Source organism: Cloeon dipterum, chromosome 3, assembly GCF_949628265.1.
Source record: "Cloeon dipterum chromosome 3, ieCloDipt1.1, whole genome shotgun sequence".
Classification (NCBI taxonomy): Eukaryota; Metazoa; Arthropoda; class Insecta; order Ephemeroptera; family Baetidae; genus Cloeon; species Cloeon dipterum.
Window position 1 is genome coordinate 26,698,715 of NC_088788.1, and position 18,690 is coordinate 26,717,404.

The 18,690-nt window shown below is 38.6% G+C and overlaps 4 protein-coding genes across 7 annotated transcripts; 2 read left to right on the plus strand and 2 right to left on the minus strand.

The window, feature by feature from the left end:
- Positions 1-125: 125 nt before the first annotated feature.
- On the minus strand, positions 126-10,715 carry LOC135938751 (zinc finger protein 423-like). 2 transcript variants are annotated; one of them, XM_065482660.1, is made up of 18 exons: positions 10,651-10,715; positions 9,692-9,780; positions 9,240-9,350; positions 8,585-9,178; positions 8,453-8,524; positions 8,172-8,342; positions 6,925-7,385; positions 5,971-6,392; positions 5,785-5,919; positions 5,574-5,700; positions 4,555-5,517; positions 3,882-4,474; positions 2,053-3,465; positions 1,558-1,917; positions 1,225-1,452; positions 802-951; positions 444-722; positions 126-390 (listed from the first exon to the last, which is right to left on the minus strand). In XM_065482660.1, exons 2-18 carry the CDS (start codon positions 9,747-9,749, stop codon positions 294-296), a joined length of 6,234 nt encoding a protein of 2,077 aa, XP_065338732.1. In that variant the 5' UTR covers positions 9,750-9,780; positions 10,651-10,715; the 3' UTR covers positions 126-293. The 2 variants fall into 2 exon arrangements, with proteins under 2 accessions (XP_065338732.1, XP_065338733.1); XM_065482661.1 differs by having other exon boundaries at positions 127-390; positions 6,925-7,382.
- Positions 10,716-10,876: 161 nt separating this feature from the next.
- Positions 10,877-11,893, plus strand: SdhD (succinate dehydrogenase, subunit D). Its single transcript, XM_065482670.1, has 3 exons — positions 10,877-11,008; positions 11,195-11,471; positions 11,532-11,893. The coding sequence occupies exons 1-3, from the start codon at positions 10,963-10,965 to the stop codon at positions 11,707-11,709; spliced, it is 501 nt and encodes a 166-aa protein (XP_065338742.1). The 5' UTR covers positions 10,877-10,962; the 3' UTR covers positions 11,710-11,893.
- Positions 11,894-12,605: 712 nt separating this feature from the next.
- Positions 12,606-14,694, minus strand: PTPMT1 (protein tyrosine phosphatase, mitochondrial 1). 2 transcript variants are annotated; one of them, XM_065482668.1, is made up of 5 exons: positions 14,469-14,694; positions 14,117-14,271; positions 13,961-14,041; positions 13,219-13,410; positions 12,606-13,161 (listed from the first exon to the last, which is right to left on the minus strand). In XM_065482668.1, exons 2-5 carry the CDS (start codon positions 14,252-14,254, stop codon positions 13,039-13,041), a joined length of 534 nt encoding a protein of 177 aa, XP_065338740.1. In that variant the 5' UTR covers positions 14,255-14,271; positions 14,469-14,694; the 3' UTR covers positions 12,606-13,038. The 2 variants fall into 2 exon arrangements, with proteins under 2 accessions (XP_065338740.1, XP_065338741.1); XM_065482669.1 differs by lacking the exon at positions 14,469-14,694 and adding an exon at positions 14,335-14,429.
- A 187-nt stretch (positions 14,695-14,881) lies between these two features.
- SerRS (Seryl-tRNA synthetase) lies at positions 14,882-18,389 on the plus strand. Of its 2 annotated transcripts, XM_065482662.1 has the most exons (10): positions 14,882-15,240; positions 15,425-15,495; positions 15,602-15,859; positions 16,003-16,245; positions 16,305-16,445; positions 16,634-16,789; positions 16,848-17,069; positions 17,185-17,472; positions 17,892-18,021; positions 18,079-18,389. In XM_065482662.1, the coding sequence occupies exons 1-10, from the start codon at positions 15,105-15,107 to the stop codon at positions 18,180-18,182; spliced, it is 1,749 nt and encodes a 582-aa protein (XP_065338734.1). In that variant the 5' UTR covers positions 14,882-15,104; the 3' UTR covers positions 18,183-18,389. The 2 variants fall into 2 exon arrangements, with proteins under 2 accessions (XP_065338734.1, XP_065338735.1); XM_065482663.1 differs by lacking the exon at positions 15,602-15,859 and having other exon boundaries at positions 14,885-15,240.
- Positions 18,390-18,690: the final 301 nt, after the last annotated feature.

Below are 18,690 nucleotides of genomic sequence, written 5' to 3' on the forward strand. Positions count from 1 at the left end.
TTGAGAGAACTAAGTTATTTTAAGGCTAAGTACTATTATGCGGGGCTGAAACATTCAACTGCATTATATTATGCATATAATCCATAAAATTGTACAATTAATATTTAAATAAGTTTTCTCTCGGTTTGGATTAGCTTTAATAAAACAATTTTTCGTAATTAATAATGAACCTCATGTGGTTTTTTCTTTTATTGTCTTAAAGATCAGATACAAAATTTGTTATAATTCTCTGCTTTGCCAAATTTTTACTTGGATTGAAATACCACTTACATATTTATATATTTTTAACTCTATTACAAAATGACATATTGCGGAACTTCTACATCTCCATCAAGGATCACGATGTCTGAGTCCGAATCACTTTCTTCTACCTTGATTACCGCAGCAGACCTACGTAAGATAAAATATGAGGAAACTGAGTAAGAATGGACACAGATACTTACTGCTGAGGCTCTTGGCATAGCTTTAGGTGGTCCATTATTTTCTGCTTAGTGTTAAACACTGCCGCGCACTTTGGACATTTGAACGCGACATGCGAAAAGTGATGTTCCCTCAATTCAACGTTACTTTTGCATTGCTCACCGCAGTACCTGCACTTAAAGTACTCCGCAGCAGGAGCCGCGGTCTGTTCAACATTCAACGGAGTTACGTTGTGGGTCTTGATGTGCTCAGCCAGTGCTTCAGGCGAACTGCAAATTAATTTGCACTCTTTGCAATAAACTCTGAAACATAAGATCAGAACAATGTAGAAATCTACTCTATTTATATTTTGTAATATAAAATTGTTAGCCATTTACTCACTTGTATTGACCTGCATGGTTGCGCAAGCTGCGTAAACTTTGGAAACGACGGTCGCAGTGCGTGCACTCAACAGTCGAAGTCACCTTCTTCCCTTCAGACCTTTGTAAAGAAGAAGTTAAGGAAAAACTGTCTTCCTCGGGTTTCTTCTTTCTGCAATTATTAGTTTATCCTATTATTTCCCAAATAAATCCAGTTTTGACAGTTGCAATATCATTAAAATTGATCCGGGTTGAACTAAGTCGACTCATGTCTCTAACCAATCTCGAGTCGCAATTTTCCCAGTTGCGGGACACATAACCCAACTGAAAATTATCAACTTACAATAGTCAAGTTGTAAAAAGAGAAGTTTAAACCTTTCAAAGCTTTAAAAACATAAAAATAAATAACCCTCTGATAAATAAACTCTACGATGATCCCACTTACTTTGGTGCTGAGTCTGACTCAACAGACTGGGTTTGCTTCCTTTTGCCTACACGTTTTTCTGTCAGTGGAACTTCAACAGCTATGGCAACTTCCACTGCGGCTGGCGTTGGCTGAACTTGCTGCTCCATGTGTGCCGTGGAAAGATGGTTCTCTAAGCCATCAGGGCTACTCTGTTCCTCTCCGCACTTTGGACATGCAAATGCTATGCAGGGGTGCTCATCCTTGGCCCTGGGAAGCGATTAAACACACATCAGTTATTGAAATCACTGTTTTTGCCACTTTGTCAAAAAGTAGTCTGCCAAATGGTTTATTATTAGTTGAAAAAATCCGTACCTGCTGCTGGTGAACATTTTATTGCAGCCGAAGCACTTGTAGTGGATCGGCCCAATTTTTGTGTGCCTTCGAATGTGGATCTCAAGGCCAGCTTTGTTAGGAATGTAGGCACCGCAAAACTGGCAGGTGTCCTCTGAGGGATGCTCCTCCAGCATGTGCATTTCGTACTCGTTGCTGTCAGGAAGAGTGATACAGCAGAACTCGCAGAAGACTCCAGCCTTTATTCCATGAGCTCGAAGTTCAGTCGCAGTATTGAAGCTGGTGTGGCAATGGAAACAAAACGTTTTCTTGTTTGGACCCTGGGGAAATGGCTCTGGATCAGCAGGGGTAGATGCCATTATTTTTCCCAGCAGCTGCGCTCTGAAATAAATAAAGTAAAAAACTTGTTTATCAGAGAGCCATTCATGAAAAATCTTTTTGGAAGTAGTGAGTAGGAAAAGATCAGTTAAAAATATATGGAAAATATCTAGTGATGTACTATCATGATTTACATACTTGGCAGATTCCATGTGATGAACGTTAAGTATGTGGCTGTCCAAAATACTTTGGTTGGTGAATGACTTGCTGCAGATGCAACAGCTGTATACCCTATCTTTTGAGGACGAGCTGCCAGACCCCAGGCTTGGAACTTTATTTGAATGATGGACACTTGGTTCAGTGGGAAGATCTGGAGAAGGCGCTTCTACAGGCGTTTCTTCGGGGACATCATCTACTCTAGTCATCCTCACTTTATGATAATGGTGAATGTGTGATTTGGTGTTGCCAACGTTTGTCCATTTTTTTTGGCAGAATGGGCACTTTTTAGAGTTGTTGTAGTGGAAATCCATCACGTGGTGGAACATGAGCGCAGAGGATCTGAATTTCTTTTTACAGAGCAGACACAGATCACCTTGGAAAATAGCCTTGGAACCTTTTCCCGCTGCCTGACCATGGTTCTCGGGGGTCTTGGAAGCAGTTTTCTCCACCTTCTTAGATGCAGTTCTATCCTCCGACGTGGCAGCAGTTTTCTCCATTGACTTGGAAGAAGTTTTCCCCTCCGACTTGGCAGCAGTTTTCTCCATTGACTTGGAGGAAGTTTTCCCCTCCGACTTGGCAGCAGTTTTCTCCATTGACTTGGTAGCAGTTCTCAAAGAAGCCCTGTAAGGAGTTTTCTCGACAGGCTTGGGAGCAGTCTTACTTGCAATTTTGGTCGCCAGGGTGGTTGCCTTTTTTCTAGTTCTTTCTTCATTGGCTTTCTTGAGCGCTTCAGCAGCGGCAGCCTTCTTCTTTGCCTCCATTTTCTTTGCAGCTAATTCGGAAGCCTGCTTCTCTTTTAACTGAGCGGCTGCCTTCTTCTCCACAGCTTCGGCCAGAAGTTTCTTAACATCTAAATTTGTGTGCTCCTGTAAATGGGCTAACTTTTTGGCAGACGTCGGAGGCAAAGTATTGTCGCAAAAGGGGCAGCTCTTGCCAAGGTGATGTTCCAAGGTGTGCTTCTCGTAGGATCCGCTTTTTTGGAACGTCATCTTGCACCATCGGCAGGCAAAGACCCTGCCTCTGATTGATTCACTTGTTCTGAAATAAAGTTTAGTGTGCACTTTTATGTGCTGGATCAAGTCAGCCTTGGTTTTGCACTCCAGTCGACAAAACACGCACTCCCGCGAGTTGGCATGGATGTACATCATGTGCTGCTCGTACTTGTCTTTGTCTTTAAAGACTATGAGGCAGTTCAAACAGTAGCGCACGCTGACACAGTGAGCAAGGAGCGACTTTTGGTTGACAAATACATCACTGCAATGTGAGCAGGGGTGCTCCAGGTTGTACATGTCGATTTGTAGATGGTTTATTGGTAGGCCTCTCTTTGTTGTCGTATGCATTACCACCTGCGACTCATTTTTATCTTGACCACCATTTTCTTTTTTGATCAAACTGAAAAAAGGTTAATTTAACAATGAGAAAAGGTTAGTCTCAAAAAATAATAGTGGCTTTAAATGTAAATATAGCTAGAGGTATCACAATGACAAAACGTTTAAATAGATGAAGATTAGAAAGATATTATCATGTGGAACAGTCATTATTTCTTAAAAATGGTCAGCATGAATGAGTAAACAGATCAAAATGAACTGCAAATTGAGATCGTAAATCATGCTCATTGAGCAGAACGTAGAAATCAACTACTCATGATTAATAATTAACTTACAATTTTAAAATACTGGCTTATTTATGTTATGAATCATAAAAATGATTAGACGTGTTAAAATTATTTTAAGAAACAAGAGAAGCCAATAAGTCATGGACATTTTTGTAATAGTGATTGTATAATATTTTATACTGGATTTACTCACATTGGCACTTTTTGAATCACTATCTTGGTAGCAACAGGAGCAGGGCAGGAATGTTGATATTTCTCTTGAGAAGTATAAAAACGTACTTTGCAAGTCTGGCATTGATACTTCAGGCTGGTCATGATGTTGTGCTGATTGGTGTAGTGGAACGCGACCCAGAAATTGGACTCCAGCTTAATTTTACAGAATTTGCAATTCAGGTGAGTGCGATCTGTATCATCTTTGGCTTTTGACGCATACGAGTGAATCAGTTCTTTATGTTTGTTCAGATCCTCTTGACTTTTGAAAACTCTTCGACAAGGAAGGCACTTTTTCACTTCATCAGGAACTTGCAACTTAACCATTTTAATGGTAGGAGACATGAGGGCATCGCTTTTTGCAACAGCTTGAGATTTTACAGATTCGGATAGGCTTTTGTGCATTTGAAAGTGGTCTCTAATAGCCTTGATGCCACTCACGTGTTGCTTGCAGATTTTGCAGCTAAAAGTCTCTTTGTGACTCTTCAAGTGAATGTTCAGCTGGTGTTTAGAGTCAAATGATTTCTTGCAGATGAAACATTCATGACAGTTTTTTGCTCTAGTTGCAGGAAGAACCTTGGAAGGAGAAAAAATTAATGTTAGTAAGGCACATAATGAGACTGATTTCATGGTGGAAGTGGAAATGTCAATAATACCTCCTTTGATTTCTGATTTGGAGGTGAATAGGTTATCAGAACGTCCTTATCGCTCTCAGACTCCTCATCGGACAAGCACAGGTGGCTCTGAAAGAGGCCTCGGGAGAAGTAAATTCTTCTGCAACTTTTACAGTAGAACTCGCTCCTGTGAAGATTGGTGTGGTGCAACAGATGCTGCTCTAGGGAGAACTTGGTCGCAAAGAACTTGAGGCAAAAGGGACACTTCATGGCCGACAGGTGCTGCTGGATCATGTGACTCTCAAAGCTAGACCTTGTTGCAAAGTACACGTCACAAAAGCTGCAGTGCTTCCTCGCAGCGATGCAAGTTGCTTCCTCAACCGTCATGGCAATATGCTTGTCCAGAGCTTCCAATAACTCAAACTCTTTGCCACAAATCGCACAAGCTAATGGTCTAGAGTCGTCGTCAAGGCTGCATTCGTTTTCAGACTGATCATCTGAGCAGGGGTAGTTGGAGAGCTCAGGTGCGTCTATCACACACTTGTGAGCTTCATAACCTGCATCTTCTTTGAACGTCTCGTCACACTTGATGCAGAGGAAAGAAATAACCACATCCGCAGCGTGCTCCTGCTGGACGTGGGTCAGAAGCTTGGAGCAGGTGCTTGTGTCCAGTTTGCACACAGGACAAAGGTACTCTAAGCTGTGCTTTTTGATCCAGTGCATTTCAAAAGCTTTGTCACTCTGGAAGTACACATTGCATGTTTTGCAAACAGGGTTGGTGGAGATCCCTTTGCCTTGACATTTGTGGTTTTGCAGATTTTCAACTTTGCTGAAAGTCGACTCACACTGGGTGCAACAATAAGGCCGAATTGTCAATAGTGTATGCACCCTGACATGTTTGATCAACTCCTCGCAGTTAGCGAACTCGTCATCACAGAACTGGCAGATTCGTTCAAAGCAGTGATACTCAACCATGTGGGCCTCAAATTCATGGTTTGTGCTCAGCTGTGGGGGCTTCAAAGTTAATCTCTAGAAATTAATCAAACAAAAAGAAGTAGTACCTGAGTGAGACATAGTTTGCAGAACTTTACTTGGCTCAAGTGGTCACTAAGAACTTTCATATTCAAGTAGAAAACTGCGCAATGTGGGCATTTCACTATGTTCTGGGCAGTTTGCAAAATACGAAGCCTGAATCATTTGGGATTAGTTCATAATATGCTTTACAAATTCAAGAGGGTATAGAAATCGTAAAGAGGGAGAAGTGGAAAATACCTGTCAGCACTGCAATTAGTTTTATCAACTTTATCTTCTTTCTCTGTAGCATTGAAGTGCTCTTTCATATGCAAGTTCAACGTGAACTGAGTTGTGAATGGCTTGTCACATATATTGCAGGAGAACTTGCTGGACCTACACAACACAGTATTTAAGATTTCAGAGAGACACATCAATCATAGTTACGCTTTTATAGATGGTCCTTGGTCTGCAACTGTGTTTGAGCCAGCTTTGTGCTGCAACTCCACGTGCTCATTCAGTGTGTCCTCAGATTTGAACACTTTGTTGCAAATATTGCAAATGCTGGAGTTTGGACACTTGTGCAATATCCGTCCTTCTAAAGTTTTGAAATTGGTTTTGCAGCTGATGCAAATGCTTGGACGCAACTTGATGCTGGTGTGCTTTTCCAGGTGTGCCACCAACTGGTGCAGACTGGCCATTTCTTCAAGACAAAAAGGGCACGTTTTGGTAAGATTAATGTGCTCTTCCAGCAGATGCACGGAGAAATTTGCACCAGCATCCACTTGGCAGGCGATGCAGAAGTTTGGGATGCAGTTGTGAGGACTTCTGGGATTGCTCATTTTGAAGTGGCATCCTTGGCACTGTTGCTGCAAAATGACCGTCACTTAAATAAATGGATACAAATTTCCAACACATTGCGGCGAGAGATTATGCAATGTAGCGATCATTTTTGTAATATTTTGCTAGTTCTGTTGCCATTTCTTGCAGTACTTTCTTTTTATCTTATGTCTAATGTAATGACAATGCAAGAATAAAAAAGTATAATGCTTAATTTTTTTACTAACATTTATGATCTATTTATTGACATATTAAGAGCTCTTAGCTAGCCAGCTAATTTTGGATCACGTGATCGGCCGCTTTCCGTGACTTTGGTTACGTAAAACATCGATGTGCGAGTAAAAATGGGCCTTTTACAAATTTTGTCAGCCGCGCCAGCCGCTGGCAAAAATGCTTAGCCAGTGTTCAGATAAAATTTGGCATTGATTAGTTAGGCAGCCGGCTGACGCCTTAAAATTACAAGAATGAATGAAAACTATATTTAAATTCAATTTTTAACCATATGAATTATTCTATAGTCAAAGAAAATCATAAAAAAACATAAATATATATTATGCATACCATGCTATCTTCGAGGCAGTTTTCATCCAACTCTTTGAAAGACTCAGCCAGTTTCTCAGTTTTGTATAAGTAGTTTAGACCACTGTATGCTACTTTCATGAACTTGTTTTGATTTATAGTCTTCAAAAGTGCTCTGCTTTTAGTGGTCATTGCGTCGCCCGCTTGCTTCTCAAACCCAGTAAATTCTTCAAGTTCTGAAGAGAGGGAAGGAGTAAGCAGGAACTCATCAGCACTCTCACTAATATTTTGACCAGCAGTCTCAGATCGGTTGCTGGTTTCTTTGACAAAATCAACATCTTGAGATTGGTTGATGTCCTGGGTATCTTCTTCAACCATGTCTGAAATGGCTATATCAAGCGGAGACGTTCTTTGTCTTGTATATACATATGTTGGGGTTATAATTCTGAACATATTTGGTGACTCTCCACTGGTGGGACGAGAAGGACAGCTGGTTTGATCTGCTGTGCAATAAATTGTTTTCTATGAGTGAGATATATTTTGAAATCGCAACATATATATCTACATCATAAATTAATATTGATTTGATGCCACAAATTTGTGATTTTCCTAGCTTAAAATACTATTGACGCAGAGGTGAAGCGTTCTGCGTTGATACATAAAAAAAATTCTGATCAATATTATAGATTAAACTTTAAACACGATCTCTTCACTCCATAGTGCATCTCGATTCAATTATAGTTATGATTCAATTATAGTTATGTTAAAATTAAAGATAATGAAACACAATTTAGCTACGAGATTGAGCTGAGAGAGGTTGATTGTGTTCGAGTTTAGTGAAAATGTGACAAACCTAGGCATTGTTTTTTGAAGTTTCGCGTATTTTGTGGCACCTTAAAAATTCAGAAGTGTAACCCCAAATAGAATTAGAGTAAAACTTGTTAAGAGCTTTATCCTGCCTCATTTTGACTATGGTGATGTAGTGTATTGTAATCTCAGTACTTGTCAATTGAATAAGCTACAAATAATGCAGAATAATATAATTTGTTATATTTATGATGCTAAACGTGGATACAAACTTTCTACTCTCATTAAAAAAATGTCAAATATTAAATGTAGTTAATAGGAGATATCTGCATGTTTAAGTGCAGACACATGAAATTATGTACAAAAACAGTCCACATTATTTTAGTCTGGAAAGACTTGTAAAAATACTAAGTTAAAATGTAATTTACTTGTGTGACACTATACAAGAAAAATTGACTTTGATCTATAGCAGTGTAGTATACCTTGCCTGTCGATCCTTGTAGCCTCATCTTTGTCAAAAAATGATTCGTTAGAGATGGTCTGCAAATCAGTAATTTGAATATTTTGGCTAGCAACGTCACTTGTATTGCTGCTGAGGCTGTTATCCGAGTCATCTATGTTTCTAAGGACATCTGCAATGCAGTTTCTAACATCTAGAAGAATAAAGGTGTTAAATTAATGTTTTATTTACTTAATTAATTGTTCGTGATCTAAATATTCAACTGTTGAACTGAATTGCTTGAAAAAGTATTCAAATGTCAACCTGTGTCGGAATCATTTTCATCGTCAACCTTTGTCTTGGCTTTGGTCTCATGTTCAGTGGATTCATTCAACTCTACAAATTTGAGGGTAGTTTAACAAAGAGAGCTTAAGGGATTAAAAAATTAATTAATACCAGTAGCTGGTAACTTCTCGACCTCAATGTCTTTTGCCACCGTGTCAATTTCCTCTTTGGACGAATATTCATTTCCCGCAGACAGCACCTTCTTCATGTTGGTATTCTCACTAAAAATGTCTGAACCCGCACTCTTTACGCATACAGCTTTATTTTGCTGATGAGTCACTTTGCCCTCAATTTCTTCATTGGTCACAACAGAATTTACTAATAAGTCGTCAATACTTGGTTCTTGAGGCTGGCTTCCAGGCAATGCCAATATACCTGATAGGTTGATATCCACAGTTTTCTTGGGATCTGAGTTGCAATTTTCAGGAGTTCCAACGGGGGTTTCTTTATCTTTGAGTTGGCGAGCAAAAATTGGCAGATCGTTGCAACTCTGGCTGGTCAGAGTCCCATTGAAATCTTCATACAAAGATCCCTCCATACCCTCTACAAAATCAGATTGTCCTGACTCATTTGCTGCTGGTGTCATAGAGGTCAAGTTACTAGGGTCAGCATCACTTTCTGAGGCAGATCCTCTCTTGGTTCCAATTTCAGACTCTTGCCACAAGTTCCTCTCAGTTTCTTCGACAGGAGACTCCCTCAGTAGCTCTTGATGTTGGCATGGAAAAAAATTTTTACTTAAAATATTGTAAATTATGACGAGCGTTACCCTGAATGCAGTCTTCGGAGAGGTTATCTACCTGCTCCTCGGTATTTAGGACAGAATGTTCACTGTTCAGAATGTGCTCATTGTATTCTTCATCTAGGTTTGGCTGAGCTTCTAAAATACAGTATTTTGTTAACCATTCATCAGTGTGATGTCATTCAAATAATATGATGTGAAAATGAAGTTAAAATTCCAATTTTACCCGCAAGGGAATTTACGGAACGAGAGCAGAGTAGGATTTTTTGTTACTAAAATTAATTAATCTCAGGTAGGAATTATTCAAAATCTATTCAATATCTTACATATATCAAGATAATGAATCTTAAACAGCAATATTGAATTTTAAATTTATCCCTAATAGCGTATGTCATAGAATTGAAAATCTCAACTTTTCTAATGAAATTTCAAACAAATTATTATTATTGCTATTATCTGCTCTTGACGTATGTATGTACCTTTTGGTTTCAATGTTTTTAACTTGATTCCGTTTCCATCCAAGTTCGATTGCTCCATCGCTTAAGGTTGCGGCAGCTACTCTTGACCACTGAAATTTGACATTATTTATTTATTTAAAATCAATGGGCAAATTCCATTAAAATAAATACTGAACCAATAATGTTCACAAGGCTATCTTTGAGTTTTAATGGAGAGAATACGTAAAATAAGTAATATGTATGTATGTAAGATGCATATGAGACTGAAATTTTTTTCCAAACTATATAAGTTTTTGATAAAAACGGCAAAATCTCGATTTAAATTTTTGTCCAGAGTGTATTTACAGGCTATTATTACGTACATATCTATTAAGAATAACGCAAACTTCTAAAAAGATACTTCTTCCTCTCAAGCCTGGCCAAAGATTGCTATCATGAGAGGAATGTGGATCATTTTGAAACGATAGAATAGAGACCAAAAGAGGCTATGACTGTATGATTAAAAGGAATGGTGTAACTAGTTTTAAATGTTAAAAGTAATACATAATTATCTATACAGTACATGTCATACATATTATGTATACATATTTATGTATTATGTACTATGGCCATATGTATCATCATATCTAATACCTATTATATGCATCCTTAGATAAGTATCTATCATAGATACATAACAATAAGATGCAAAATGTCTCTTAAATTAATTTCTAACTAAATACATACACGAAGTAATGCGGTGATACATACCAGTTTGTGGTATCAATTATGTATTATCGGTATGTATGTATTATTATCAATTATCGCAATTATCATACAAAACAGTGTGAACTGAACTCAACTAACTTGTCAATGAATCTCATGCGTAACAGCATTAATGACAATTATTCCTATCTTACAGATTGCATCATCGAAGAGTGAAGACGTTAACTTTTGAGGTCATTTCTAAAATGATTAATACTTTCATCATAAATACTTACCGAAACATCACAACAAATGCGTGATTTTTCGGAGTAGCGGCTTCCCCAACATGGAACGACAAAAGCAAAGCACCCGCATATTTTTCATTCAATTATTCGTTGTGTTGAGAAGCTCTTTGAAAAGTTTCAACAGGGGCGTAACCCAGCCTATCGCAAGCTTCTAGTCCTCCTTGCTTTTGCATTTCAGATATGTATGTATTATTATACATATAATCCAGCTGATTGAACCAGGACTGAACGAAGAAAATAGGGAACAGACTATTTTCTTTCAACCGTCTATATTTCTCGAAAAGCGATCGACTGAATCTCAAAATGGCACTTGCACTTGTCATTAGATGTCTTCCTCGGTCAATGAATGGTAAATCGTAGATATTTGTATCTAACTCTTTGTTAAATGATGTATCATATGTACTTAGGCTCTGTAAAAATACAAAAAATATCAATAACCTCACCAATTTTCATGACATAACAATCTATCAGTTCTGTCGCATTAGTTTTACCGAGCGATAAAATATGTTACTAATTTTATGTTTGACCTTGACAGGATCTATCCGAACGAGCCATATGTGGTCAAAGGGCCAACTCAACGGCAGCATCTTCAAACACTACCCTGCCGCTGGTCTACTGGCCAAGGACAGAAATGCCATGGTTGCTGTTGCTCCTCGAAGAGAAATGTCTGATGGTGGGGACCACGTCAAACTGTGGACAGCTGAGCGTGCCCTCAGCGTCGGCCTCTTGAGCATCATCCCAGCTGCCTTCATTGTCCCCAGTCCTGCGATGGACTATCTCCTTGCCGTTTCTCTCGTCATGCACTGTCATTGGTAACCTAGCTACTTTGTATATAAAACTCCAGCCAGGTGTATCATTGATTCTCATTTTAGGGGCATTGAGGCCTCCGTAGTGGATTACATCAGGCCAAACATCTTCGGGCCTGTCATTCCCAAAGTGGCCATTGCCTCGCTTTATGGATTGTCCATCTTTGCCCTTGGCGGTCTCATTTACTTCTCATACAGTGATGTCGGCCTGGTCAACGCAGTGAAAATGTTCTGGAAGTTGTAAATTGGTACAGAAAATAGACTGCAATTGGTAGGTGGTCAATAGGCTCTATTTATTTAAGAATGCTTTTGCCACTCTCAATGGAATGCAAAAATCTAATTGATTCAATGCAGCTGTATTGTCTCAAGGATACAAGCACGTTATAACTTCATTCTTTTAAATAAATTGTAAAATGAGTGTTGCTAAACTGAGCATTTTTAATTACATTTAATTTTTAAATCTATATGTACCGATTGTATCTCTTCAAGCACAGTTTGATTGTTGGAAGACTGCTCCACTCTTGAATAATTCAACAAGCGCTGCCGCGTTTTGCTACACAACTCACTGATCCACAATGGCTATTCATTACTGAGGTGCATCAGCATACCAAACCAAACTACTTGCATGAATAGACATTTCATGCATAACAATGCCGAATACAGATGAGATTCTTGGACCTTTGGTTTGAATAGCAAATGTCACGGAGTATACATACTTAGTTATGCTTTTAAAAATGTAAAAATTCCATTAGTTACAGCCGTTCTAACACTACTACCTCTGTAAAAAGTATTCAACTTTAGTGAGTAATTTTAGCAAAAGAGCGAAGTGATAAATATCGAAAGAACCCTTTCTTCAAATGACTTCAACATAACAACAGAATTAAATAACAAGTTATGCTATGAGAGATTAAAAGGCAGTTACATTATTGTCATATATTTTAAATTGCCTCCTTTTTTCTTCAAAAGCCTCTAGTTACACATAACAATTAACACAAACAGTTAATCTTGTTTTGGAATTTGCCTTACTTTACCTCACTTGAGCGGCAGAGGTTGTGAGCCTATCAGCCATTAAAGCATATCAATCTAACTGGGGAAAAAAGGAATATGACTGAGATAAGGGATAAAATAAAAAGGGAAAACCATAGGGCAAAACAATATTTTTTATAAAATTGGTTTAACAAAATATGCAATATACAAGCAATATCTACCACAATCTGTGAACATCCAATGTGACTAACAATAAGTATTTGAAAATTTGGCTTAAAAGTTTAAGTGATTTAATCCTCATCTTTCAGAGATATGCAAAACTTGTCTGTATGGTGTTGCCAAAATTGACTCTGCGTGTTACATACTACTAATATGCTTGAGATTACCATTATTGAAACTTGTATGCATAATTTTGATGTGTTATCATTTCTTCATTTTTAAATGAATGATAAAAGTCAACTGAAATGGGTAAGTTGTGTGCTTTCATTAGTTAACTGCCCTGAGCAGGCCATAGTGAGGGCGTTTCGTCCACTTCCGCCATTAGCACGTCCTCATGCTCACCTCTGTCCAAATTTTGCGCTTCCTGTCATCTGGCGCTGTTGTTCTTGAAGAAAACATGCAGCGCCTCCCACTGCTTGCTGCGCAGCAGAATGTGCGGCCGTTTTTCAGCCATGAAGCTCACCGCCTTTTCCGGCGTCCAGCCGTGTTTCTACAAATAAGACATTTAGTCAATATAATTCACGGCGAATAAATTAGTATTCTGTACCTGCATGAGGTAGCAGCCAACTAGCGTGGCACTCCTTGTTCGGCCAGCTTTGCAGTGAACGTAAACGGAGCCACCAGTGCCTCGGAACTTGTCAATGAACAAAACTCCCTTTTGCAACTTTTCTTGGCATGGTGTTTCAAAGATGTCTGTAGTGCTGAGCTGCAAAAACTCCACGCCACGAGCTTTCCAAGACTGAAAAAGTAGAATACATTTTTTAAATAAGACTTGTAACATTAACATGAATTTAGATTTATCACCAAAATATTTGGAGTTTCTTTTAATTTTGTATTTTGAATATTCCTTGATTTAAGTAACCAATGAAACTGTTGATATTTATCCTTTATCTCTATATCAAAGTATTTTTTAAATCAAATTTGATACAAATATACTGAACAAAATGTTCCTCATGAACATTTTGGACAGTAAATTAGGAAGGGTCAAGGCTCTATTCTCAACTAAATTCGCTAAATTCGGAATGAATAGAGGCTGGAGGTTACAGCAGACACGCCTCATTTTGAAAATTTTCATTATTAAAATCTAGAAATATTTTGTTGCAAAATTAAATTTTTCATCCTATCCCATTATAAAATAAGATGCGATTTTTGAGGCTGCAGGATTCTTTTTATCCTACTTGCAGCAAATTAAGGTGCACCTAATTAAGGGGAGAAAAGTTTTATATTATTCTAATTTGGGGAGGCACCTAAGATTGAAAGCCAATATAGGTGAGATTATACAAACCAACCTCTCTATCATTGGAAAAAAGCCATAGCTCGTAATCCTCGTTCATAGAAACGACCCCTTTGACATTTTCTTCTTTGATCAGCTGCAAAAAGAGTAAATTTTCCAACCCAAGTAAATTTCTATGGATGATAAATATAAAAATGTTTTTATTGTATACCTGTTCTGTCATATTTTGAAACGGAAGGGCTCCCAAGAGAACGGTCTCATCGATGCGGTCGTACCACCGACGAGCTGATACTTTTTCCATGACCACATTGTAGAACAGTGTGGGGTAAAAAGAGAGCCGGGCAAACATTATTTTAAAATCCAGGCCTGTAATAAAATTTGATCGAATTTTATAACATCTGACAGAATAAATTTCCTATAATAACGCACTATCAAACGGGTAAGGCTACGCGTGAAAGTGGCACATGGCATTAATCAAACGCCACAGTTTTGTGCCACTTTTGATACTTAAGTGAAATAGTTCGAATTCAGCAGAGAAGGTATAAAGGAGCACGATGACTTACCTGCGGTTGAGAAGAGGAGCGAGTGGTGCGGAACACGCGAAAGAGATGACAGACAGTCACGTCAGAGGAAGTTGTGGTGCATTCATATGCAGAAAAAGTGACCCATGACCTGGAATACCTATGGACACCCTGTAAAAATCTAACAAGAAGAAAGAGAAACTCGTATTGGAGAACACACAGGCTCAGAGCGCAGGCAGCGGCCAGCGGCAGAGAGCAGAGGTCCTCGGCCCTCGAGCAAATCGAATTTTCCCCTTCTCCTCCGCTCCACGCCCCTCTCAATTTATCGTAACCGATTAATTATTTTTTAAACTACCGGTTTATCGTTGTGATTTATAGGCGTCTAACAACAAAAATTAAACTAACCGGTACTAGAATTTTAAGCTATAACCGGTATTAATGAAAACCGTAAAGAGTCTGTACCTAACTTCCTTCCCGGCTGGCCGACGTACACAACACACGCGCTCCCGTTTTCCAGCGGCAGCAGAAAATTAAACAAATTAGCAAATTTTACAGCAGAAGTCGACTCATCACGATTTACTGACGTCTTGCTTCTTGCCCTCGTTTGCGTACATAGATTTCAGTCCACTTTTACCGTGCTGCAGATCTTGTAAAGCCACGTGAGCACACAGCATCAGGATGGTCCTTGATATGGATAACTTTAGAACTGAAAGGGGTGGAAACCCTGAGAAGGTTCGAGAAAACCAGGCGAAACGCTTCAAGAATGTCACCCTGGTGGACACTGTTCTGGAAATGGACGCTAAGTGGAGACAGCGTAAGCATATGAATAATTAAACAAAAAAATTAAATTGCGCTGAGTCGATTTAAAAACTGACGCAATTATTAATAGGAGTTGGCTGTTTTACTGATCAATTTCAATTATGAGTTATCTTTTTAAAAATGAACTCTATTTATTGATTAGTACAGTATAATTATTAATTTTGAACTTTTATGTTTAGTTCGCCATAAAGCAGACACTTGGAATAAGTTGAAAAATGTATGCAGCAAAGAAATCGGCGAAAAAATGAAGGTAAACACCATTTTTTCTTGCACGCTTTCTTCTGCCACTTTTCTCTTTCTTTCAAACTCTTGACCTTTGGTAATGGTGGTGGTTTCATGGTCCTTTTCCCTTGCAGAAAAATAGAAAGTCAAACACAGAAGAAAAGAAGACTGCTCCTGAACCAGACTTAGTAGCTGAGCTAAAAAAATCTGGCCTTTCTCAACTTAATATCCATTTAAGTGAAAACAGTTATATCCAGTTCCATGAGCCCACAATGGCTGACTATGAAATGTTCAAACATGTCAAAACTTTGCCCTACAAAGATTGGCCAAACATTACGCGATGGATGACGCACATTGAAAGCTTCGGGGAGGAAGCTAAGAACTTCCCTCAGGTGCTTAAAATCTGCATGTTAGGTGTATGATTTTGATCTACCGCAATTCTTCCAGCGATTCTTTTGTAGCTTTTCATTTTCTTTTTTCATAATTGTTAAACTTGAGAGCAAATCAGAGCAACTAATTAATGAGTTATTTGCAGAAAAAGGAAGCAGCTGGAACTGACGACACTCTTCCTGATGGCCTTGAAAGCAAAGTGATTGAAGTGACCTCTGATCAGCTGAAGGCCTTGACTGTAGTCCAGATCAAGAAAGTGCGATTGTTGATTGATGCAGGAATTCTCGCCAACGACCAAGAATTGATCGAGGTTGAGAAACTAAGGAACAACGCCCTCAGAGAGATTGGCAACATCACCCATCCTTCTGTGCCCATCAGCGATAATGAGGCAAGTAGTTGAAACTTCCAGATTCCCACCCACAAATGTTGCTGACTACGAATCTTTAGGACGAGAATAAGGTCGAGCGCACATTTGGCGATTGCGAAAGCAGGAAAAAATATTCGCATGTAGATCTGATCCACATGATTGATGGCATGGATGGAGAAAGAGGAGCTGTTGTTGCTGGAGGACGCGGCTACTATCTGACTGTAAGTGATATAACCTTAAAAAAGTGAAAAAATTACGTTGCATTTCAACAAGTTTTCGAGCTAATTTTGGACAGTCACATTTTTTACCTTAAAAATTTTGTCACATAGAACCCTGTATTTTCTGCAAAATCATATGAGCTTTAATAAATTCATTGTTACAAGTCTTAATTATCTCACAATTCTCACAGGGTCCAGCAGTTTTCCTAGAGCAAGCGCTCGTTCAATTGGCCCTCCGCAAGCTGCAGGAAAAGAACTACACACCCCTTTGCACGCCATTTTTCATGAGGAAGGAGATTATGCAAGAAGTGGCTCAATTGTCCCAGTTTGACGAGGAATTGTACAAAGTGACTCTTTCAATCTATGTTCAAAACTCGTTTACTTAATTTTAATTTTCTCTCACAGGTGGTTGGCAAGGGCAGTGAAAAGGCTGGAGATAAAGATTTGGAGGAAAAGTACTTGATTGCCACGTCGGAGCAGCCAATTGCCGCCTACCACAGAGGGGAGTGGATGGCTGAGTCCTCCCTGCCCATCAGGTATGCTGGTTTGTCCACTTGCTTCAGACAAGAAGTTGGATCTCATGGCCGGGACACCAGAGGCATTTTCCGCGTTCACCAATTCCAAAAGGTTCAAAATTCTAACACTCTGTAAAACTAAATGAAGAATTATAATTAATTGTTGAATTTCTTAATAAAAATACTATAGAATCATAATTTTTCTCACGTTTTAAATTACCTTTCAGGTTGAACAGTTTTGCATCACCTCGCCCCATGACAACAAATCATGGGAAATGATGGACGAAATGATTGGAAACGCTGAAGGATTCTGCAAGGACCTTGGCATCCCTTACCAGATTGTCAACATCGTGTCAGGTGCCTTGAATCACGCCGCCTCCAAGAAGCTGGATCTTGAGGCGTGGTTCCCTGGATCGGGTGCCTTCCGCGAGCTTGTCTCCTGCAGCAACTGTCTGGATTACCAATCCAGGAGGCTCCTCATCAGATATGGCCAAACCAAGAAGATGAACGCAACGGTAATTTTTAATAATTGGTTGCACTTTATATTTGAGACTAGCATGCCTTTTGGGTACCTCACAATCTCTAGAATAATTTATGTCTGATCCAAGTAAAATTTATGTTGTACTTGTTCAGAGTAATAAGCAATATATATATTCACTAAATGCAATTATTAAAAAAAATTGTTCAATTAAACTACCAACCAAACTGATCCAAAGTAAAAAATATGGTTTAAAAAAAATCGTTTTTTGTAAAGCTGTTCTTGAGTAAAAATTCGCTCTCAAGAATTTTTATTGTTGGTTTGAATGCCTTCCCTTTGAAGTATGAGTATTTCATATTTATATTTTTTTCTAAGTTGTGAGCTAACTAAGAAGGTAATTATTTGTGTGATCTCTTTATTTGGTGCTTATATTAATTCAATCCAATGTTCTTTCAGACTGAGTATGTCCACATGTTGAACGCGACCATGTGTGCCACAACTCGAGTGATCTGCGCCATCCTTGAGAACTATCAGACGGAAACTGGAATAAAAGTTCCCGAAGTGCTGAAACCGTACATGCCTGCAGGTATAAATTCTCTTCCTCAAATTGTCTCTGATACTAACTGCTCATGTTAATATCTAGTTTACCAAGATGAAATTCCATTCGTCAAGACGGCACCGATTGAAGAAACAGAAACAAAGAAAGGAAAAAAGCAGGCTGGGAAGCTCAAGCAAGGAGAGGAGTAAAACACGAATTTTGATTTTTCACAGACTCTATAACCTAATTCACGGTCAGGGTGATTTTAAGTGACGATTGTTTGAAAGTGTCAATTGGTAACTGTTGCTAGATTTAACTACATTTCTGTTGGAAGGCGTCCTTAAAGGACCCTTTTTAATTTCAATCATTTTTCTATTTATTGCTATTGAAATTCAGTAAACAAAACCTCCAACGAATTTTCAAGTGTTTTATTTATCAGATGATACTGTATTATGTGAAAGACTATGGGCAATGCCCATTTTGATCAATTAAATTAATATTATACCATCATATGAAGGTGACAAGAGATACAAAAGATAAATATTGACATGGTGTTAGATTAATTTGCTGAACTGAGTGATGAGAAATACCAGCTTGTGCCAGGCCACATATTGTCAGCACCTTTTGTGATTAATTTCCACGTTGTCATGAATCTGACATGGCTATTGATCTTTGCTCACCCTTTTCTAAGCAAAGTCGTTGCCCTCCGCTTGCAAA